At 37.4% G+C, this 25342-nt stretch overlaps 1 protein-coding gene and 1 pseudogene across 1 annotated transcript; both read left to right on the plus strand.

Moving 5' to 3' along the window:
- The first annotated feature begins 836 nt into the window (after positions 1 to 836).
- Positions 837 to 2462, plus strand: LOC145784293 (actin-related protein 2/3 complex subunit 4 pseudogene; annotated as a pseudogene).
- Positions 2463 to 14829: 12367 nt separating this feature from the next.
- On the plus strand, positions 14830 to 25113 carry LOC145784796 (proton-coupled folate transporter-like). The gene is made up of 7 exons (XM_082596643.1): positions 14830 to 17093; positions 18420 to 18760; positions 19310 to 19431; positions 21520 to 21708; positions 22222 to 22388; positions 22649 to 22889; positions 23229 to 25113. Exons 1-7 carry the CDS (start codon positions 16799 to 16801, stop codon positions 23320 to 23322), a joined length of 1449 nt encoding a protein of 482 aa, XP_082452769.1. The 5' UTR covers positions 14830 to 16798; the 3' UTR covers positions 23323 to 25113.
- Positions 25114 to 25342: the final 229 nt, after the last annotated feature.

A 25342-nucleotide genomic window follows, 5' to 3' on the forward strand; every position in this document is an offset into this window, starting at 1 on the left:
ATATTTTTAACTAAACCACATTTTGTAGTTTTCTTACATTGTCAAATAGTTTAGCATTATACATTTTCATGACATTTAAAAACTGTAAGGTTAAAAACTGTAAAGAATCTCTACAAGTCCGTTAACACCTTAGGCAAATACTTGCAACTCCTAATCCTAAACAAGATAATCACATTTCTGTCTGCAAAACCTCAAAATTGGCAGCTGTTATGCCCATCAGCGGCCAGCGCGTTTGTCCTCAGTGCTTGTATGGCACAGTTGTTGGGCTGCTCGCACGCATTCCATCAGTGATGAATAATGTAAACGTAAAGTGAAAAAAATAAATAAGGTACCTACCGAATCCTATTAAAAATTCGAATCCACTGTTCTAACTTGCCCACCCCTACAGTTATCAAGAATTGTTTCTATTTTTAATCATCAAGTGGTTGCCAAAAACAGCACTTTTAAGCTGTTGTAACTTGTAAGCTTCAATCTTTTTTAGTTATGTATCTGGGCATTGTGACCACTACACCATGCAAGATGCTGGTCATTCAAATAACGAGTCATTATTTGCAATAAACTTAAAGTTTACACTTTACTTGTATTACGTATGCTTAAAGTTTGTACCAAGGAAGACCAGCACAAAAGTTTATGCGAAGGCTTGATCCCTTACAGAGCACAGCCCTGAAGAATTATGACCAAGGCTAAGAATTGCCAATAATGGAGACTTTTTACTAACGCTATTTTGCTCCCAATTGGTGTAAAATAAATTACTATTATACTGCACCACAGCATCATGAAGACTTGTTCTGTTCAAATTTGCTTAGGATGATCACTATGTTTACAATAACTTTCTGATTTTAGAACTTGGAGTGTAGTCATCTTAGTTGATAAATTTGATACAGTTTTCAATTTTTCTTCTAAATTAAAAAAGAAACAGACCATCATGTCAACCACCCTAAAGCCATACTTGAATGCTGTTCGGGCCACTTTAAATGCAGCAATGTGCTTGGAGAATTTCAACTCCCAAGTTGTTGAACGTCATGTCAAGCCAGAGGTTGAAGTTAAAACCAGCAAGGAGCTCTTGCTCACTCCAGTTGTGATTGCCAGAAATGAAAAAGAAAAGGTTTTGATTGAATCATCCATAAATTCCATTCGAATCAGCATTGCTGTGAAACAAGCAGATGAAATTGAGCAAATTCTCTGCCAAAAATTTATGCGTTTCATGATGATGAGAGCAGAAAATTTCATTGTTCTTAGAAGAAAGCCTGTAGAAGAATACGACATAAGCTTCCTCATAACCAATGTCCACACAGAGCAAATGCTGAAGCATAAGTTGGTTGATTTCGTGATTCATTTTATGGAAGAAATTGACAAAGAAATAAGTGAAATGAAACTCTCTGTGAATGCCCGAGCTCGTATCGTAGCAGAAGAGTTTTTGAAAAAATTTTAGAAGCAAAATATTTTTATTCTTAGTAAGATATTTAGAAATTATCATGCAGACCCACCGATAATTGAATTGCAGTTTACAAAAGTTTATCTTTGTTGCAATGGTAAATTCTAGCAACTTCAAACAATGATTCGGTTTGATGTCCAGTTTTATAGTTGTTGTACCACAAACAATTTTATGCTATCGCTATCAAAACGACCATTCCCTATCGAATGTACTGCATTCATCAACCGTATGTGCAACTGCGTTGAAACATGGTTTGTTAAATTGATCATTTTGAACATTTAAAAAGTATAACAATTACTGAAAAGCAGCAAGAATCCTTTTTGCCCAAGAATATAACTTTTACACAGAAACTATTACACTGAACCGTTCAACTACAAATAGCCATTGTATTCTTGTGGAGAGATTCTTGTGCCTATTGACAAGTGGAAAGTTTACTCGCTTGACATGATGTGTTAGGGAAAGATCACATTTACTGTTATTGTAGTTTCATAATTGTAAGTTATACCTTTAAAATCGTTAATTGTTGACAAATTTTTCTTTTGGTTATTATCATGGCATATAAATTTATTTAAGATCGATGAAATGGTGGTCTTTGTGTAAGTTGTAGACGACGATGTGGGCAGTGTTAAAAAAATCATGCATTCCAACTCCCAACTTTGTTAGCGTTTAGCACTTATCATGCACTCTGCACTACTAACATCCGAAGATTTCCTGCAACTATTCACATTTATACTTCATTTATGGGTTTAAGTGAATGACGTCACACAATTTTATTACGTCATTTTTTATTTGATTCAACGCAAAGCTTTATGTATATACTCAGTATTGCATTTTCTAAAAGTTCAATAGGTAGTTTTATGACGTGCAAAATTATATTTCCCAAACTCGCTTGACGACTTGAAATGCTTGCAAGCACAATTCCGTGATTTGGTATTTTCGGCTTTGCCACTGTTTGCCGTATCCGTATGTACTGTATGTATCTGCTATAACCAAAGAAGTGCATATCTAATAAACGGCCAGCCTTAAATCATGTTGTTATGTGTGTGACGGTGTGCAACACCAACAGAGTGTCATTTTTTGAGTAAAGTTGCATTTTACGATCATCCGTACAAAAGCTGCATTGGGCCAACACGTTAACCGTGTGCGCGAATGTACGGGGCCTGTTATGACGCCAGTACAGTGCCAATATAAGTTGCCGATATTGGCCGTGTACGGACATTAGCCTATGCAGTCACATGTACAAAGACTACATTGGGCCAACTGTATGCACAAATATACCGGGCCTGTACAGTGCCAATACAGGTTGCGTGTAGGCCTACCAACCGGCAATAGGGTAATGTTTGTGTAAGGATTGTTAGTCATTAAAAAAATTAAGACAGACTAAAAACGAATAGGCCTTTAAACTAATTAACAGAGACCATGAGTTGTCACATTCACAATGTGATGCTGAGCTGACTTTGAAATGCGTTGCTCAAGCGCATACCTCGAGAGTCGTTTATAAATTCGGCCGCTTAACCAACTGAACTATCGGGGAGGTTTTGCAGTGACGTTTTTTTGCTCTGTTGTATGCCATTGCATTGTCGCGGTAATGCCCAATATGGCAGTTTACAAATGCTGGTCCTAGTCCATAATTTTGTCAAAAAACTAAATCGCCTGCAGCTATATTCTATAGCTAAGCATAGCCTACAAGTCAAGTTGCATATTAAGCTAGCTTATTTACCCCGCTGACAGCATACATTGGTCGTCCTAGCTCTACGATGGTCAAGTAGGCTAAGTTAGGTTGGCTAATGTAGCCTATAATATGTCGCGGGTCGCACGGTAATAATTTTTTGGGTGTTCACTTTTATTCGCATGAACAATGCACAGGCAGAAAAGATTGACGCGGCGTGATTTAAGGATGGCAATGCACTCTGGAAGAGGTCCACCAGCGGGAGCCAGACTGGGGAGTCGAGGTACCTGTCAGTGCCGGTCTTTGGGGTGTGCAAACCGTGCGATCGCACAAGGCCCGCAAATTAGGGAGCCCGCAATTTACTCAGAAAATGCAGTAATTTTTGTCATTTCCAATAGAAAAATTCAACAAAAGAATTAGCAGCAAGAAAACATAGAGACACAACCTATTTCGTCCCCTGAACATTTGGTACCCTGAAAAGATCGAGAGAAAAAAACAACAGAGCCGAAGTCGCTGATCGGAGTTGCCTCAAGCATTTTAAAATTTCTCTCGATCTTTTCAGGGGACGAAATAGGTTGAAATTCGATTTTGTTGACACCGGACAGCACCATTATACAGCAATATTCATACCCAAATTTTTGTTGAACATGCTCTCAGAATGCCCCACATTCAAAGTAATTGTTCAAACTTTTCTGAGGGAGGTCCCCCCAAACCCCCCGCCGCTGGGTGTCGCCTTCGGCGAACGCACCATCAAGCATCGTCCACCGACCGTCAAACCACGCCCTCCTATTTCAAAATGCCTAGCTACGCTATTGAATCGGATCATTGTCATTGGGGCCCCGCAAAGCATATTCCGCACAGGGCCCAAAATATCCTAAGACCGGCACTGTACCTGTGGAGGGAGAGTCTGGATCGAAAACTCTACATGACCAGTCCGCTAATTTAGAATGGCTGCCAGGGAGACAGGTTCTTTTCACCTATTCCAGAAAGTCGGTCGTGTTGTGGCTGGAGCCGACAATAGGCCTAATTGGCAGCTTCCACCTCCCCTTCACGCGACCTCAGCACAAGTAGACTAAGCTACGTTTGGCTCTTATAGGCTAAACGGTCTGCTTGTCTTAGTAGCCTAAGCCGAACGGATAAATTTGGGGTCTCCCACGAGAAAGAAAAGTTATGCATTTAAGGGAAACTTAGCTTTCGTGCAAGACAAATGAAAATCTGGAGACGAGGCTCAATTGATCAATGGTAAAAACTATCGATTAGGCCAGGGCTTCCCAAACTGGGGGTCGCGACCCCCCAAGGGGTCGCGTAACGAACTTCAAGGGTCGTAGAAAGTATACCAATTTGCAAAACATTTATGAGGTGAAATGGAATCGGAGTTAAAAACTCTTTTACTGCATCGTAAAGTGAGGTATGGCTTTCAAAAGTCAAAGCTTTAAAATGGCTAGCCAATTAATGCTGAAAACCGAAATCGTATTTTTTCCAACAGAATAAAATTCAGTCTTGGTCCACTATTTTCGCAATAACGGTGGGATAGCGCAGCGGGTAAGGCGTTGGCTTTCCAATCATGCAATCCTGGTTCGACTCCCGGCTTATGCTGGTTGTTGACAAACGCCGCTCACCTCTACCCAGGGTGTAATAAATTGGGTGGGCGTAGTTGCTGAAATAAAGGCGGCCGAGAGAAAGGAACCGGCCACCCTACTCTCGTTAGTGCCGATGGCTTAGTATAATGAGAACCTTATTTTCTCATGCCCGATGCTTGGATTCAAGTATGGGACTCACTTTGGTCCACCATTTTCGCAATAACATGTAGCTTTGGAAATTATGTCAAACGTCAGATTAGCTTGAAAAACTAAACAAATTAATTTGTCCCTCCGAGGAGAAAACATCAATATTTTGCATTGAAATTTAAAATTGATGCGTTCATTAAAAAATTGAACATCTGGAAACCAAAATTTCGAAATGATTTATCTGAAATGTTTTCACTTCGCATACCATTCCAACCTAAACAACATTGAAACCGTCTTGAGACTTGCATTAACAAACCTTGAGCCACGGCTGGACTTGCTTTGTTCACATAGAATAAATGTGTTTGCTTTTTTGCTTTGTTTCCAGTAGGCTACCCATAAGCTTCGTCGTTATGGTCAGACTCAGAAATAAATAAAAACAAACTGAACTGAGAACGGTAAATTGTTTTTGATTTTCGTTACATTTAAGCTTTTCAATAAATATCCACAAATGTATATTTCGCACTGTTCGTTATTTTAATCGTAAGGGGTCGCGAAACATTTTAGAAGATTAAAAAGGGTCGCGAGCAAAAAAGTTTTGGAAGCCCTGGATTAGGCTACTTCCTTTAACAAAGGTTGTTTTTTGAATCTTTATCGTCGGACTGACAAAGCCTTGATAGGTTATTAATGGTAGTTTGTTTTTTTTGTTTTATTTATCTTTGTTTGTTTATCTTTATCCTGCATTGCGGGAAAGCGGACTTGAGCGCTATGCATCGGTGTACGCCTTCCGACGTAGGCTACACCTGACCCACGCTGCAGCCGACTGCAATGTCTGTTTCCGGTTGTCTACTCTACTTATGACTTAAATTTGGTACTACCCATTACTCGAAATCGATCACTGGGTAGAGGCAATTATCGTAAAGTTTCTTGCCCAGAGAAACAACAGCAAGTGCGAGTGGCTGGAGTCGAACATGTAGGCTCTCGACTACGAGCCCAACGCGCTAACCACTCGGCCACTGCTGCCGATATAGCCTACCGTATTTGATTGATTTATTTTTCATCCTTGGACTGGGAAAGTTTATTGCAAAGCTTAATTCTGGCAGTTTCGCATGCTTGTAAAGGCTTTGAATCACTGACGCAGGCCAGGTCACCGAGATTGACAGAGTGAAGCTTCCGATTGTTGAAGTCTTGTTGCTGGGAATTAGCCTATCCCCATTCCATCCATTAGATGCCGCTGAATAGAGAGCATGCATCTGGTTAACAGAAAGTTTTATTTTAATTTTTCATTACAGTGTAGGCTAAAGCTGAAAATACAAGGGAAGCAATGAAAGTGGTGGGGGGTTAGAGCGTGCCGAAGGCACGCGTAATCTAGGGGGGTCCGGGGGCATGCTCCCCCGGAAAATTTTTGAAAAATTACACTCAAATAATGGATTATAGCGCTTTCTAGAAACACTTTTAGGGTAATATTTGTATGAAATTTATTAGCAGATAAACAGCTATTAACTTATTAAAGGTAGCTCTTACACACCAACGGGCAAACACTGCGGCTAAAATTAGAGAACACCAAAAACTCAGCTACACAAAAACTCAATAACTACACAAAAACCCAACAGAGTAAGCCTTTCTGAAATTGCTTTCACAAATTAGTACAAAGAAACGTAAATCGCGTAAATTTTGCGCGATTTACGATTTGCAAAATTTATTATTGTCTTTCTGTGTGTCTAAAACAAGTCCTTGGAGGTGTTAATAGCCAGATGTCTTGGAAAACGTTACAAATTTCTACAAATTTTATTACATTTTCAACAAAGGGCTCAAGTTCAGAATCCAAACTTGGAAAATTTGGGGGGGCCATGGCCCCTTTCGCCCCCCCCTGGCTACGCCTATGCTCTAGACCTTCCATTGTTTTGCTCATCTTCATTAGCTATAGCCTTAGTCCTTCGTTTGTGCTCAGTCCACAAAAGCCACGATTTCGTGACCTTTCCTTCTTGTCACTTTGCAAGAACAATTTTTCCACTCTTGAACAGCAGTGGTCCAAGCTCCATTTGCTCAGCTGGAAAGAAATAAATGATTCGCAAGTAGAACAATTTTGGGCTGATGTATTGCTGTAGGCTACACTGTTGCAACAGGGAAACACCCATTGGAAGGCATTGCAAAGTTTGCTTTGACGATATTGTCCCTCCCATTCAGGAATGCAGCTGTTGAACGAAAGTTTTCTCAGATGGCCATGATAAAGACTAAACTTCGTGACAGGATGCAGCAACCGCTATTGGAAGCTATACTACATGTCTCTACATCAGACATGTATCAGAAGGCGAAAAATGGTGCAGACAATGAACTTGACTTTTAGACTTTTGAGTGACAATAACGAAAAGCTATTCGTTGCAATGGTTATCGTTGTTTTGAAGTACTATATATTTGATTATTTGGCAACTGTGGTGTTGTAAACTGGGCTAGTTTGAAGTTTTGAAGGTGTTGTAAACTGGGCTAGTTTGAAGTTTTGAAGTTTTGATTGTTTTGAAGTACTATATATTTGATTATTTGGCAACTGTGGTGTTGTAAACTGGGCTAGTTTTTGTCACTAATTGGGCTAGATAAAATTTCAACATCTGGCAACACTGGCGAGAAATGCTTTTACAGTGTAAGAGTTCCTAACTTCCTGTTTTGTGTTGTTAGTGTCATTGCATTATGTAGGCATTTATTGTGCGTTTTTTACGGGTTGTTTCATTAGGTGGGTCGCGCAGGATTATTCTGCCAGAAAGACTGTTGCTTGAATTAAAATATATAGCTGGTTTACAAGCTCCCCCTTTGGTTAAAAAGGCGATGACGTCACGGAGGAGGTATCCGCCAAAAAAATAGTAGTAAAGTGGGGTGAAATCAGTCAACCATGACGATAAAAAGCATGCAAGAGTCCGCCTTTAGTAAATTAGTTGTGATTTGCTTGTTTCTGCTTCAAAGGCGGATTCTTGCATGCTTTTTATCGTCATGGTTGACTGATTTCACCCCACTTTACTACTATTTTTTTGGTGGATACCTCCTCGGGACGTCATCGCCTTTTTAACCAAAGGCCAAAGGGGGAGCCTGTAATTTGTAAACCAGCTCCAAAATGGTCACAAGTACAAGGATCATTCTGCAGTTTTAAACAGTCACTTCTGTCCGTTTTTTTTTATATATTTTTGTGTCATCCGCAAATAACTTAATTTTACACTTTCGGTCATGTCATTAATAAACATGCAAATAAACTTGGTCCCAATACACTAATACACTACGTAATGCAATCCCAATACTCTACGTAATGCAGTTAAAAATTATGAAAAAACTCTAGCAGCCAATATATCTTGTAATCCAAAAGGTTTCTGGAACTATGTAAAATCCAAAACAAGGTATCAAGAAGGTGTTGCAGACATTGACACTGCTTATGGAAGAACAGATTCTGATGATCTCAAAGCTTTGTCAACAACCTTTTATGAGGCACAGTGTCAAATGCTTTCTTTATGTCCATGAAAGCAACATCTACATTACCACCTTGGCCCAAAATTTCAGTCCAGTTGTCTAGTGCTTCAACTTGTTGAGTCATACATGACCTTCCAAGCATGAAACCATGTTGGTGTTGAGAGAAAAAGCCATTTTTTTCATGTGTAGTGTAATTTGATTTCTCACAAGTGATTCCAGAATTTTACCAACTACTGAAGTGAGACTAATTGGTCTGTAATTTATTGGACAATGCCTGTCACCCCCCTTGAAGATGGCTGTTACGTTAGCTTGTTTCCATTCATCTGGAAGTTGTCCTGTTTTCAATGATTTATTAAATATTTTTTGTAAGGGATAGGTGATTTGACACCAAGCTTCCTTTAACAGTCTGGGATGCACTGCGTCAGGTCCCATCGCTTTGTTAACATTAAGTGCTTTGAGTTCAGCTCCTACCGGTACTTGCTCAATAGTTATATGGATTGTTTCCATTTCATGAGTGAGTGATTTAGTGCTGAATGAGGGAAAATCTCTTTCATTCCCATCGCCCTCCTCATTTACAAATACACCACAAAAGGCACTATTCAGTTCGGCAGCTTTGAGATCATCAGAATCTGTTCTTCCATAATAGGGTGTAACACTTTTTGAAAAATATTTTCACTTTGTTTCAATAATGTTTCTAACAGGTGGGAAATGCCTCACTGATAGCAGAAACCAATTTTTAGGGATTAAAAACGATTTTTTAAAGTTCCACACTTAGGTTGAAATATAGTGCTTTCGGATACGGTATGCAAATTAGGTAAAATAGGGGCTTATTTATGTTTTACACTTAATTTGTTGTTTACAAATAATTGCAAATTGTAGGAAAAGGGTGTATAATATCACGTAACATTATATTATCGAAATGTTATAGGCTACCTATTCAATAATACTTATCAAATCATGCTTTGCAACATATATTTTGTGTGTACCTACTGTATTATTCTGTAAATAACCTAATGTGCATACAACATTTGCAGTATTTTTTTTACATTTTTGCACTATCTTTTTGTACAATTATCATCAACACTGAAATTTCTACAAACATACATTAATAGCAACTGTTTGTCATTTATGGTTCCTTGGTTTGGTTGAGATAAGTATATGTATAGTTACTACCGTCAACCGGGGCAACTTTGTTCTGCGGGGTAACTTTGTTCTATTGGGGTAAGTTTGTTCATATATGACAACATAATGGAAAATTAAATAGACATCAAAAACAGAGACTAAAACATAATGGTATACTAAAGAGACAATAAGCAGGTTGATTTATTGCTTTACTGACGTTTCGTCCACCTTGACAATGCGCATCCTCAGCGATTAACACACAAAATAAAATTTACAAAGTTATATACCGCAGTGCGGTGAAACGCAAGAAAAAATGAAACACACATTATTTTAAAGATTGGCCAAGATGTGTGAGCGGTTATTTTCGACGTTAAATTACGTAAAAACTTCCAATAAATATAAATTCGAGACGAAAATTAAATTACAATAACGTTTCCAACTGTGTTCAAATAGGCATGCAGCCTGCCTGTCAAGATAATAACGATTTATAAGCTTTTGGTAATAGATTTCCATTGTTCCGGTTGAGTACATTGCAATGTTGATGAAGCAACTTTCTGCCATGGTGCGTTTCACTTTCATCAGATGAAGGATGCAACTAGTGCTAGAAACGATAATTGTCCTGATGAGCATTCAAACTTTTCAGTTTTCATACTAAAGAGAATCAAAATTTAGTGAGATAAATCTGTGTAACGCTCAGGTATAAGCTTCATTTTTAAGTTTATTTTTATTTTCAGGAGTGTATATAGACTATAATCGATTACGGTACTTTTGCTTTGAAAATGGTTCGATGCTACAAGAGGAAAGCCGGTAGCAGGAACTACTGCACCGGATATACAGAAGACGCATTGCAAGCTGCTCTGAATGACGTCAAAACTAACAAGATGTCGATTCGAAAAGCAGCAAAACAGTATAAGATACCATTTGGAACTTTGCGCCACAAAGTAAAAGGACTTCATTCGGGAAAGATTGGACGCCCACTTAGACTCTCTCCCGAATGTACAGCGCAGATTTTGGAGTCTATAAATTGTCTAACAATATGGAAAGTTCCACTGACCGGGTCCGATATTCCCTTGCTTATTAAAGGGTATTTAGATCGTCGTGGTGTTACAGATAAAGTCTTCAAAGATAATCTGCCAGGAAGTGATTGGCTGAACAACTTCATAAAAACACATGGTTTAACCAAACGCATTGCCGATAATGTGAAAAGTAACAGAGCAGAAATCTCAACGGACACCATCAACAACTATTTCGATAGCCTGGAGAACACTATAGAAGGAATTCCACCGGAAAATTGCTATAATTACGACGAAACAAACATAAGCGACAATCCAGGTTCAAAAAAAGTGATTGTACGTAGAGGGTTGAGAAGAGTGGAAAGAAAGGTGGAGCATTCCAAGCAATGCATCAGCGTGATGTTTTGTGGCAATGGCAAAGGTTCTTACCTGCCGCCCATGGTCGTATATAAAGCTCTAAACCTGTATACAAACTGGACCGTGGGCGGCCCTTCTGGAACAGTATATGAAGCAACAAAAAGTGGTTGGTTCGATTCTCGAACTTTCGAGGAATGGTTTATGAAAGTGTTTGTTCCAAACGTTTGCAATGGAGATCGTGCATCAAGTCCGATACTATTGATAGGGGACAACTTGCCGTCGCATTTCTCTACGCTGGTGATAAATGAATCTCTAAAAAATAATATCATCTTTGTGACCATGCCAGCAAATTCGACACATTTATGCCAACCATTGGACGTGGCGGCATTTGCTCCAATTAAAAGATCTTGGCGTCGAATTCTCGACCAATGGAGAAGCGAAACACGTTCCAAGGGAACCATTCCGAAAGCACAGTTTCCAGGATTGCTCAAACGTCTGTATCAAACTATTTCATCATCAAATCTTGTTGCTGGATTTCGTGCATGTGGAATATGTCCACTGGATCGTAACCAGGTGCTGAAAAGGTTACCTTCAACCTCAGCAACCAGAGATCCTGGTGGTGAAGGTACTTCATCTGCTTTGAATGAGTCTGTACTTAGTCTACTGCAGACTCACTGTGGCTTGAACCAACAACCGACTGAAAAAACTCGCAAACGAGGAAAAAAGATTGTGCCTGGAAGAAGGATTGTATCGTTGCCAACCCGTGATACTCCTACTTCACTCAACCATGAAGTATCTACTGATACACATGAGGAAGAATGGGTGTGCAACAGCTGCAATAAAGCATGGGAAGAAGATGGAGACGACCGTTGGATCGTTTGTGATGTTTGTCACAAACAGTACCATCTTCAGTGTTCTGGTATCGATTATGAAACTCAAGATTACTATTCGTATGATATTGAAGGAACGGAGTTCCAATGTGAAAAATGTTAGAGGGACATTATATGAACCAGTTTTCTGTGGACTTGATGATCAACTGTTGATCTTAATATGTTGTGTTTTGTAGACTACTTAATTTTTATTGATTGCATTTCATTAAAATGTTTTTTTTAATGCTTTTGTTGATTTTGTTGAATGCTTTTGTTGATTGATAAAATGCTTTTGTTAAAACAAAAGCATTAAAAATACATTAAAAAGGCTGCTTTCTTCAGTTATTGAACTCATTCAATTAAGGTAACGAGGTCCGAATAGGCTAAGAGGAGCTCTCCCTCTGCGGTGCTGTGCTCTACCTGTCATCGTTCATGGGCTTAATCGCTATGTAGCCTATGCTAGGGTAGGCTGAAGTCAGTCCACTTCCACTCTTTTCAAGTGATAGGCTATATGGTACCCCTGTATACCTCACGTCGTGATAGGAAAGCATTGCAATATGCGTTTGCAATGATGAACCGTACCGTTACAAAACATACGCTATCACGCATACCGCTGCATATCGCAAATGTTATTTCTATGTTAGAATGTCACGCTCCGCACGTAGCCTACGCATTTCTTTTATTTATTTCTAAGTTAATTTAATTCCATCATATCGATTTTATTGAAAACAACAATAATATCATTAAGTAAATAAAAAGAAAGTGATGCTTCTTGTTTCCCTTCTTCGCGTTGCTCCAGAGATACCGGTTGGCCTACATCATCTTTCCAACAATTCTTTGCCATTCTTCGATCACCAAGAAGATATTATCTCAAAGATTGGCAGCAACTGCAAATAAAGTTACAAGTAAAATAGATATTTTAATGATGTAATATCACATGCAACAATGGTAGTTGCTAGTACCCCTACCCAACCCTTTTATTGCCTTAAAATTATCATCCAACTATTCTATAGTGATCACAGTAGTCCCTTACGCATTTCTAAATAATGTACAGGTTTCTATTTTCTGATGCAACGAACAAAGTTGCCTCAAAAGGCAGGTTACTTTGTTCACCTAGAGGTTTCAAGTTAGTGATCAAAGTTGCCCCAACGATAGGGGTAACTTTGTTCAGTAGAAAACTAGAAATTGTGCCGTTATGTCACTAGGACGACGAACGCAAAATTTTTTCTTAGATAGGTGGGACCTGTAATGTTACGTTTAGCATGGCAACACTTTTTTAAATTTTGTTCAGAGGAAATTAGAAACCGAAAACCTTGAAAACTGAACAAAGTTGCCCCGGTTGACGGGTATAGTATATACATATTAGAATATATGGTATACACTACTACTGTACAGGGTCATCAATAATTAACGTTACAAGAGATCCAATTCAAAAACTGGCAAAGGAGGCCAACGTAGCCTATGGAATCATGTTCACAGTTCTCAAGAAGGGTTTGAAGATGAGCCCATTCAAATACATGGAGAAACAGTTGCTAAATACCAATACCATTGAGAAACGTCTTTTCAGAGCCAAAATTCTGCTCTCGCGCATTGAAGAAAGAGGCACGCTGCCAAATCTTGTGTTCAGCAATGAGAAGAAATTTGAAGAAAGAGGCACGCTGCCAAATCTTGTGTTCAGCAATGAGAAGAAATTTGATGTCCAGCATCATTTTAGTAGTCAGAACGATCGTGTTTGATCAAGAGATGGTGACGTTGAACCCCGGGTAGTCATTCGGAGACAAGGGATGGCATCAGTGATGGTGTGGGCCACAGTCAATGAATCAGGAAGGAGTCTATTGATTTTTGTGGACCAATGAGTGAAATTGAACCAAGAAAACTATCAAAATGATAGTCGTGAGGGTTCATTGTTGCCTTGCCAGGCAAAGAAAAACTTCAAAAAACGGAATTGGCCATTCCAACAAGATTCTGCCACTTCACATGGAGCTAAGAAAACACAATTACTGGCTTTCAGCCTATGTGCGGTGCTTCATTTCCAAGGAAGAATGGCGTCCTTCATCCCCAGACCTGAACCCCCTAAACTTTGGCATCTGGTCTTACCAGGAGAGCAAGGTTTTGACTAAACACCACCAAATTAGACCAACCACCTGTTAGTGTTGAAAATGTTAAGAAAATTTCTGTTCCATCAATTGACACCCAGAAACTAGTTTGGAAAAATAGGCCTATGAAATCGCTCTTTGATATTACAAGTAAATGTTCTCCAGCTATTTCAATTGGTTCACCTGGTGATTGGAAATCATTCAAAAACAATCAAATAGCAAATGAAAGGCTAATTGGGTGTGTAAAAAAATGCCTAGAGGAAAAGAAGGTGAGAGCTTCGCTGAGCTTCGACAAGCATGACAGCTTCGTTGAAGGAAATAAAATAAGATTTGATTTGTCGTTTGATTGCAACTGGATTTTTTGTTGGTTACTTTTCTCGGACATGTTGTTTTGTGCAAATTAAACATATCTGCTGCCTTAATATTCGTTTTATTTTAGATTATTATCACCGTTTGCATTTTACAGTAAAATGTTGTTAAATTAAGAGTTTTTGAAATTCTTTATGCCTTTAAATTTAGGCCAAGAAAGCTAGGAAAATGTCAACTTAGTTATTTTTAATGACCAGACAAACTTAAAACTCTCTTACACATATACAACTGTTCTACAATGACAAAGACTTTGTCAAAAACGATAGTATGAATAGGTCGCGCGACATTTCATAGCTAAAAATATGAATATTTTCAAGTTAAGTGTGGAACCTCAAAAATTAATTTATTGTCAAAAATCTTTTTAGAGCATTTTAGTATCACCACTTCCCATCTATAGAACATATTATTGACATACTTTTGGAAAAATGTTACACCCTATTCCATAAGCAGTGTCAATGTCTGCAACACCTTCTTGATACCTTGTTTTGGATTTTACATAGTTCCAGAAACCTTTTGGATTACAAGATATATTGGCTGCTAGAGTTTTTTCATAATTTTTAACTGCATTACGTAGTGTATTAGGATTGCATTACGTAGTGTATTGGGACCAACTTTATTTGCATGTTATATTAATGACATGACCGAAAGTGTAAAATGTAATATTAAGTTATTTGCAGACGACACAAAAATATATAAAAAAATAACGGACAAAAGTGACTGTTTAAAACTGCAGAATGATCTTGATGCATTGAATGAGTGGTCCAGAAAATGGAAATTGAAATTCCACTCAGAAAAGTCCTGTATTTTAAGAATGGGAAAAGACCCACCAACATTCAAGTATATATACCATGATTCAAGACTATACTGACAACTCAAGAAAGGAATTGACATTTGTAAGTGACTATAAGGACCTTGGTGTAGTTATTGATCAGGACTTATCATTCAGAAAACACATAGAAAAAATGGTTTCTAGAGCTACCAGTATGGTAGGACTGATTCGACGTTCTATATCTCATTTTGATACCACAGTAGTTGTCACTCTTTTTAATGCATTAATTCGTCCAATTTTGGAATACAATTTATTTAATCTGGTTCCTAACATATAAGTAGGCTACTCTGTAACTGTAGTAGAAAATGTTCAAAGGCGTGCAACCAAATTGGTTCCTGGATTAAGGCATTTGTCATATTCTGAAAGATTAGAAAAATAAACTTGCCTACTCTAGCATTCCGACGTCTTCGCCATGATATTATTCAAGTGTATAAATATTTAAATGGTTTTTATGATGTAAATTATACTGTATTGTTTCAAATGAATCCAAATACCTATGATACAAGGGGCCATAACTTAAAATTGTATAAGCCACAAACTATGTCAAGGCTGAGAAGCAACTTTTTCACAGTACGTGTAGTAAATGCCTGGAATAATTTACCACCAACAGTCATAAATGCACTTAGCTTGAATGCATTCAAGGCAAGGCTTGACAAGCACTGGAGCAGTGATCCATTGAAATTTACCTTGAAATCATCTTATGATGTTATGTATTAAGTGACAGTACTATTGTGTATGTATTTTTCATGTACATATGATCGTATTTTTTTCATTTTCTGCTCCCACTAATATGTCTTCTAAAAGTTTATATATGTTATCAGATGTTATTGATGGTTAGAATTATTAGTTATGAAACTAGCTGTTAACCTAATTAACAGCAAATGCGTTATGTATATCAGAATGATGAAAAAACACCTCGGTGCTTACAACATCAAATATATATTTATTATTTATTATTATTAGTACACACATGAACTGTATGTTACTGCAGACAGTGCACACCATTTTGGCCTTCCGGCCTGGGCAACACTAAAAGGCGGAAATAAGCTGAAATAACTTTAGAATTAAAACAGTCATAGTATTTAATGATCTCACAATTGCTTCTAAATAATATCTTTCAATGATATTTCAACATAAGAAAATGTTCGGTATTGAGTTGTGGCTAAAAATCGCTTTTCCGCCTTTTTCCTATTTCAATAAATTCCATTAAATTTCGAAATTTAATCCAATAACTGTGGAATTAAAACAGTCAAAGTATTTAATGACCTCACAATTGCTTCTAAACAATATTTTTCAATAATATTTCAACATAAAAGTAGGTTCGGTGGTGAGTTGTTGTTAAAAATCGCATTTCCGCCTTTTTCCATGTTGCAACATTTCATTCTTTCATGATGAAGTTATCGCTATGTTAAACAATATGGACGCCAAGATCGTATTTCCGCTTTTTCCACATCGGCATTAAATCGCTACTTCTGCGGACAATACGCCATTTCACGCCTGGCTTATTTCCGCGTTTCCGCCTTTTAGTGTTGCCCTTCTGGCCTACTCAGTACAGTAAGTACACTGGGTATGGCCACGGAGATATATACTTCAGTGTGACGTTTTCCCATTTGTGAAACCTAAGCTCCAAAAATGGTATTAACAACCTTGCCAAAGTGCTCAAACTGCAAGCAGTGAGCTTTGCGCAATGCACAGCAAGGTGCCTCCTGTAGAACTATCTATAACATAATATTATTCCAGGATTTTGATTTTTAAGGGTACAGGTACATACTAGGTAACTAGCCTAATATGTTGTAAATGTGTCAGTCTGGTTATGCACACTTTTATGACAAACCTTTAATGAACTACGGACAATCAAAATAAAGATGCAAGACCTTGACAGTATGCCAGTTTTGCCAAAAAAGGGATACTTGAAATGTTGCTCAGTGTTAAGTCATATAACTGTGGAGCCAATTTTTTTCATAAGTTCATTTACTTTTGTAATGTATAGCACTATCAGCAAACAGTACATCTACAACTATTTTTCCAACCAATATCATTTAACGAATTCTAGTCATGGAAGTGAGTGTTCCTTGCAAAACTACACTAATGCAACCATTCATCTCGAAGCAAAGGTATCAGCAGCCTCTAGCAATTGGGTACTTTATCTTAACATTGCAGGTAAGACACATTTCAAATCCATGTAACGTTCCACCGAAGGCTAATGAAATGAGTTTATTCTTGCTCAGCAGCAAGGTGTCCAACTGTCCAAGCTGGGTCTGCTACTATTCGGTGAGTCCGATTCGGTGAGTCTGATTCGATGAGTTCCTAACCTCTAACCCCTAACCCTAACTCCTAACCCCTAACCCTAAAACGGCAATGATAATTAGGCCACGGTACCCGATAATTAAAAAAAAAAATTGAAAAAATCCCCCGTTAAGGGATCGGACTCACCGAATCGGACTCATCGAATCGGACTCACCGAATCGGACTCACCGAATCGGGCCATTCCGGTCCAAGCTAGCATTGAAAATGTTGCTATGTTTATAAATGCAATGGAAGTATATTACAGTAAGGATTTGTGCTTGTTATGGTGTAACAGCATTTTTAATTAAATGTCTCATGTTGTTTGCAACAGTCAGTTATTGCTGGTATTAATTACACTGGTCTACACGATTTTTGCTCTGTGAACTTTGAAAACTGATTTAGAGTAATTTTGGGGTGCTGAATCCGAATATGACCTCAGATTTATGCTATCACGTCAGGTTTGTGAGATATGATAACAGCATATTGTTACTTTTGTCAAAAGTGGAAGATTTGACGTTGCGTTTATTGCACATACACATTGTGCAAGATCCAGAAATCCAGGCCATGTGGTGCATAAGTAGCTGAAATACTCCTACCAATTATAATTTTGATACCAATTTGTTTTCTAAGCAACATTATTAACAAGGCAGTAATAACAAGCTAAAAGGGAGGCTATAAGTGTAACTGACCCCCTCCCCCCGTCAATGTTTTGCATGAAACCACAAAGATTTAAGCAAGCCTATGGCAATGCTTGTTCAGTAACCATATTTAGGCTGTTTTGGCCTGTCTAATACTAACCTTTCGTTACAGCACTGCATATGTTGGTGGTAAACGCAACGCCAAATCTTCCACTTTTGACGAAAGTAGCAATTTGTTGTTATCACATTTCACAAACCTGACGTGATAGGATAAATCTGAGGTCAGATTCGGATTCAGCACCCCAAAATTACTCTAAATCAGTCTTCAAAGTTCATAGAGCAAAAAAAAATTCTTTTTTTGTAGACCAGTGTTATCAATCAAAATTTTAGTTAAGGCCAATTTCTGCCTCTTTGGATGTATGTAACATTGTTTGGTCAAGTAATAAAAGTGCTTTGGGTGTTATCACCTTATCTTTAGTGGGTAAAAAATCGTATTGTCACAAAGTATTAAATGTGTATCAATAAGCCATTTTATTTGATTTAACTTTATTTATGTTTTTAGGTTTTATTCCTGGTTTCTTTTCGACAGTTCTTATGGGGGCATGGGGTGATGTTGTTGGAAGAAAGCCCCCATTGTATTGCAGTCTTTTTGGGTTTTTTATGTTAACAATTATTTACATAATTGTTGTTGAGTTAAGTCTGCCTGTGCATTACCTGCTTGCCGCAAGACTGCTGTCAGGACTGTGTGGAGATTTTGGTGTAATTCTCTCATCATGCTATTCATACTTTGGTGATGTTTCCACACAAAGTAGCAGAACATATCGTGTTGCAATTGGGGAAGCAAGTTCTGGACTAGGTGGGGTTATTGCCAGCTTAGCAAGTGGCGTGTGGATTGATGCACAGGTATACTGCTAGAGAGTTTGATAATATATGGATATGTTAAAGGGGTTTTATTATACTTGCTCAAATGCTCATGCTCATTTGTTTGCAGAAAACAACCTCAATACAGCACAAATAAATCTATTCAAAGGCATATTACATTCAATTTCCCAAACATTATTTGCATTTTCTACATACTGATTGTGCAATTTTTCATATCAGGTTTTGTGTCTATCTCAAAGAGAACTATATATGCTGCAGCTTAAACACTTTTGAAAAATATGTGTTTAAACGTAGTCTTTTGTAGTTTAAGCGCAATTGATTGTGCAGGTACTTGCTATTAGGCTCCGCAATGACTGACAGCGGTTACTGAGGTTTTTGTGATTCATTTGAGACCAACATTTGCTAATGGGAATTTATTTCAAGAATGATTACCAATTAAAGTTTCACTATGCTTTGTTTACATGCAACCATAATTTGTTGTTTTGACTTTAAGATTGGTAACATTTTTTGCTGTCTTTATCATAGTTGGATGTATTGTATGTTATTAGTTTACCATACTCTCTGTTACAGGGCTTTGGAGCACCTTTATACATGCTAGCTGGTCTGATGTTTTCTGCACTCATGTATGTGATGTTTTTTCTCCCAGAGTCTTACAGCTTGGAGCCTTTTCCATCTTTATGCCAACGCATGAAGTACAATATTCGTTCTTTTGTTTGAAATTATATTTTTAAACTGGTTTGCTGTTTTTCAATTAACTGGGTTTGATTGATGCTTATGAGTAGCCTACATTTAAATCTTGTCAATTAGACCTGTTTTGTTTTATCATATAACTTTGTCTAAGCAGCATAGTTTATAAGTTCAATTACACTGGCCAACAAAAAAGATAAAAAATTTTGTGTCTGCAATGTAAGATGTGATTTGGGGTATATTGAGGCTGCTGATTTCAAAAATCACATCAGATTTTACCCATCACATCAGGTTTTTGCATGATATTTTTTCTCATAATATTGGCTTTTTGGCGGAATTTTCTCTTACTGTTACCGTTTTATAAAGACCTTATGAGCCAATAGTGTTTTAAAATTTGTCATATAATATTCATGGAAATAATTTTATTTTGTATCATTTGGAGATGTATGATGACACCATGACCATTGGAGTGACCGACTTACCTTCAGAAGGTACACTAGTCAGAAGCCCCCCTAGCTAGATGGTCCACTGGTCAAAAGAGTCACCTAGACCATCTGGCTAGTGGACCATCTGTCTATGGTAGACCATCCAACTTATGTACCTTCTGGGAACTGTCCATAAACCACCCCTTACAGGCAGGGTTACATTCACTTTCGCCTGAATGCTTAGTACCATTCTACTTTTTGATATATAACATCGGTTTTATCTTTTTTCCTGAACGTGGAGATTTAAGCTTATGTGAAACTTGTCTATGACTCATTCTTATTTGAGTTTTCATGTATTCAGATTTCTTCATATTAGCAAGGTGTTAATTCTGTTTGTGGTGTAAATAAGTAGCAGCATGACATCTTCAAAAAAGTGTGAAAATGACCCTGATGTTCTTTGTTACATATGTGGCAGTTATAGGCTACTGTGCCTAAACAAAGGCAAACCATAACAAGTTTTGTGAAACAAGCATAATTATATTACATACTTTAAAATTCGCCTGGGTAATCAGGACAAATCATGGGCTCAACACATGCTGCATGTAAAGCTTGTGTGGAAAACCTAAGACGATAGATCAATGGAAATCCTAAATCCACTCACAACATTCACAAAAATCATGCAAGCGAAAGTTTGTCCAGAGTAACGTTTCCCAAATGTGCATGTGAATTTCCTTTTTTCTGTAGAATTGAACCTATTTTTAAGTGTCTATTCTATTCAATTTCTTCAATTTTATTTTTCTTTGCTGGCGCAAACATAATAGCGAATAACATTACAAACACACAACTGTAGCACCAACAAAAGGAAAAGATGGCAGAACCAAAAGGTTTAAAATATGTACTGGGGATTTGCAAAGCTACCAAACCTACTTCTTAACACGAAAAAAATAACAATGTAGCCTACTCTCATAAAAAAATGACGTTGAACGTTTAGTGTTAGCAGATAAACTTTGAAGAATTAGGTTCAAGTTACCACACTTCAATAAAATAAAAAATAAAAAAAATAAAACAGGTCTTGAAATACCTCAATGTTTTCATTAATATTATGTTTGTATCTCTTGTGTAGACTTTAGACTTTATCGTGATGAATTTAGACATTATCACAGACCTTGTTGACAAAAAATAGTTCAAATTCCATGAAACGCCATAGTCTACCAATATAGATCAGGAGTCGATTTTACCCATTTTTACCAAAACAGCATTCAGATATCATAAAATCCTGATGTGATACAAAAAATCTGATGTGATTTTTTAATTCAGCACCCAAAATATACCCTAGAATGACATTTACTATGCTGACATAAAAAGTGTGTTGGCTTGTGTTATGGATAAAAGGCATAAAATGCAGTATATCATATTATTATAATAAGTTTGTTTATTCATATTAGAATGGAATTATAAGAAATCTTGATTCTCAAACTTCCAAATATTGAGATCTGTGTTTGTAGACACTACGGTACACTTGTATTGGAGTATATTATCACGAAACATTTTTGCATGAAGTTAATGTAATAATCAGTAAACGTGCTGTGCTTTTTCCATAGCTCATGTCAGTAACATGATGCATTTTCTGCGTAACATATCAAACAGCAATCTTTTCACTTTGTTTAGAATCTTGTTTGCCTGCAAACGTTTTACCGGAATATGGAAGATGTTATCTCATAGTTGGGGAAAGTGTTGGAAGATTTTAGGAATGGTGTTTTGCTACTTTTTGTCTTCTGGCACTTTTGCTGGGGTTTTCAGTTCAATAATTGTATATGAACTAAGTCCACCACTATGCTGGTCATCAACCTTGGTTGGGTAAATATATAGGTTTGCTTTGGACTCTGTTAGTTTTCGCTGATTGAGCACTTTGTTGAAGATACCTTGCTGTGGCATTGCGCAAAGCTGACTGCTTGCAGTTCAAAAACTTTGGCAAGGTTGGCGAAAGTACCAATTTTGTGGCCTTTTTAGGGGCCACAAATTGCTAAATCGCCATGTGGGGTTTATAAAGCTCCTTGGTCTTACCCAGTGTATCAGCTGCACTGATGACTTGATGAGGCTGTCAGGCCGAAACGGTGTGCTACTGTTTGCAGTTAGGTTTGGTTATGAATATAATGTGATGTTGGACTATGTCAAATTGGCTGGATCAAGCTATTTTTTGTATCACTTGAACTATTTAAAATATCAGTCATTATTTTCAAATTTATCATGGCGAGAAAATTATATCACTGCCTGAAATACATCGCAAATACTTTGAGTTAAAAAATTTGTAATTTTGTTTGAAAATGTATATACTTGACTTGTGATTGTTATAGCTTTCTATTTTTGCAGGTATGGCACAGCATTGATATCTGGTCAGTTTATTACCGGAATGATAGCCATCAAAGTTTTTAAAGAACACTTATCAGACGTGTATTTGGTTTTAATGGGAGCAATATCGACAGCTGCTAGTCTTATTATTTATGGGTTTTCTTCTGTGACATGGATGATGTTTTTAGGTAAGATAGTAGCTGCTCATGCATGGATTCACTGAAAATGCTTCAAGCATAAAATGGAGTTATTATATGATTTGTTGCTTTTTGTTACATTAACGCACAGAATCCAATCCCTCATTGGACACAGTGCTATTTCCTCACAACTATTTAACATTGCGTGTGGTGAGAGGATGAAAAATTGTCATCAAAGGTTTCAGCAGGTATAATATTATATAATGAAATAACAGCATGTGCTGCTTATTGAACAACTGTTGTTTTTTAAGGTTACGGAGTCGCTGCTTTTGCTACAATAGGTGTCACTGTCATTCGAAGCACAGTGTCCAAGGTAGCAGGACCACAAGAGCAAGGCGTTGCTTTTGCTTTTCTGGGTTGTTCAGACGCAATTGCCAACCTTGCCGGGTCACTGATGTTCAATGGAATATATTCAATGACAGTTAATACAATCCCAGGAATGATCTTTTTTCTCGGAGCTGGAATTCAACCCATATTTTTTCTTCTTTTTTGGTGAATATGTTTTACTTTATTTTAATGTGTTTTCTTTTTATACGTGATGCAGGCAAGTCGAAAACGTTTTGGTTGAGTCATTAAGATTGGGCAACACTGCAAACGTGCGAAGATTCTGAAGCCCACTTACGAGATGTTAACATTTATCAAATAAATTCACCTTTATCTAAACAAGATTGTAAAGCATAAAAGATTAAATTAGTCACAAATTCACAGTGTCAAATAGAATCCGATCTTTACGTTGAAATGTTTTGCTTAGTGACAAGATGAGTTCTGATCGCTGTTGAATGAAATATCTGACGAAGTCTGGCGTTATTGAAAATGTAATGAAATTTTTAGGCTCATCTACAAAAAGGTACGAGTTGATTTGAATGCTTCCCGAATGGAAGAATATAACAGGTTCATGGATTCATATCAGCCACAAGAGGAATGAGTTCAGGATCTGAATTCTGCAAAAATTCCTTCTAAACTTACCCCAGCTTTAGAAATATATATTGATATTTCTTGCATTTCAATGTAGAGTACGAATGAAAAATTGTCGGTTTGTTTTCAAAACCACGTTTTTAGATGTATTTAATTTGACATTTTAAGGCACAAGCCTTAAAAAGTAGCCTCAATATGAAGTGGTCGTCTACGAGTACGACAACTGAGATATTTAATTATCTCGTGGAACGATAACTTACATTAGAAAATTGTATGTGCTAGCGGTCCACATAGGATGATGTATATATACCATTTGTGGTGATGTTTGAAACACAATGAAATCTGTAAATAAAATGAAACTTTGGTACAGTATATCCTTATCCATGTTCGCATCATTCTGTAAGTGGCTTATTAGTGCAATGACATCATGTTACCTGTCTTTGGCCATGCAATGTTTTATAGTTACAAATGCTGTTTTATTTCTGCAATATAGTTTGTGCAATTCTATTTTACCGACGCAGTGCAAACTTCACGTTTTTATAACACAGATCGCGTTTGTAGCACACACAAGCTTGTGCGTTGACTTTTTTTTGCTGTTTTACTTTTAATGCTAACAATAAGAACAATCTTCCACGTCAACCGAAGCAGCCTGAGGCATAGAATACCACAGTGCCATTATCGTCCTGATATCTTCTCACATTAGTTGTTTTTATTCCTATTTCCAATAGGGATTAGCACTTTTCAGTATTACTTATTCCTTTCAATATTTGCGACGTCGGCATACCTTCTATTCATATTTTGACACAAGACCAATCGTATTCATTTTCCATTTTATTCCGAATGAAATGGTGTTTCGTGCGGTTACTTTGTAATTGAAACCCTTACTGCTGTCCTTAATTGATTGAATTTGTGTGCTTTAAATAAGAAAGTCTCAGTGAAAGGTTAAACCTGCAGTTTCGCATGTTTACAGAAGCTGAAACCACTGACGTAGGCCCCTCCATCGAGATTGGCAGAGTGAAGTTTTAAATGGTTGTTGTAACAGCCTTTGAACTATTTTCATCCACAAGATGCCGCTAAATAAAAAGTTGTCCTTGAATAAGGGTAGCCACTTTAACAAGAAAAAACTCAGCCGAAACCTCGAACCAATCAACCAATCATAAGGCACGTTTTCCGTGACGTGAAAAAGAAGATGCAAAGCAAATCAAGTGATGGATTCTCTATCAGCTGGTTGGCTTGGGCGTTAGGGCTAGAAAGTATTTATTTCCACGACATGGGTTCGATTACCACCCTTACCATTAAGCTACTCTTTTTTCTTCTGTAACTACCAAATAAAGCTCAAAACAAGAATCAACTCTCTGGCTGAGTGTCACAATTGGACGGTAGCCTCTTACAACATTTTCTGATTGGTTCGAGGTTTCAATGGCAATAGCTCAATTCCTTCATGTTAAAGTGGCTTTCTTGAATAAGTGCGTTCCCAGACAGCAAAACAACCGTTTTTTACATTAAATTAACGTCTGCATACGTTGAACCAATGTAAAAAACGATTGGTTTGCTGTCTGGGTTGGTCTAACGCCAAGACCAAAATCATATTTGCTTATTTTTTCTGTTTTTTTTTTTTTGCAAAGTTGGTTGCTTTTGCGCGTGTCTAGTTTGTCGCAATAGGAGTTTCAAAATCTCTTGCATAGAATCGAGTGTAGTGCACGTTATAACATAATACTGGCTACTTTGTCATCTTCTGATTTTAATCTGTAATGAAGAACTGCTATCTGCAACTGTCACAGTCGATATAGGCCTACGCCTTTTCTTTGTTGCATTTTCATATGGCAGTAGGCTAGCCTACACGCAACAACGAAATCCTTGAACAACCTCTTATTTTTCATGTGTTTTGTATTGCATTATCATTCGCCTTTTGTGCCACATTTACGTTTTATAATACATCTCAAAGAGCATTTGCTGCTTTGTGTCGTGTTAAAATCTGCAAGTTCACAAACGCTCAATTGCCAATTTTTTTTTTTACAAATTTAGCTTTT

The sequence above is a fragment of the Aplidium turbinatum genome, chromosome 15 (genome assembly GCF_918807975.1).
Source record: "Aplidium turbinatum chromosome 15, kaAplTurb1.1, whole genome shotgun sequence".
Taxonomy (NCBI): Eukaryota; Metazoa; Chordata; class Ascidiacea; order Aplousobranchia; family Polyclinidae; genus Aplidium; species Aplidium turbinatum.

Bases quoted from the DNA above. Each gene is read 5' to 3' on its own strand.
- LOC145784796 (XM_082596643.1), top strand. From the start codon at position 16,799: ATGCAAGACCTTGACAGTATGCCAGTTTTGCCAAAAAAGGGATACTTG. The intron at 22,389-22,648 runs GTAAGATAGTAG...TTGTTTTTTAAG, and splicing joins GACATGGATGATGTTTTTAG to GTTACGGAGTCGCTGCTTTT. The intron at 22,890-23,228 runs GTGAATATGTTT...TGAAATTTTTAG, and splicing joins ATATTTTTTCTTCTTTTTTG to GCTCATCTACAAAAAGGTAC.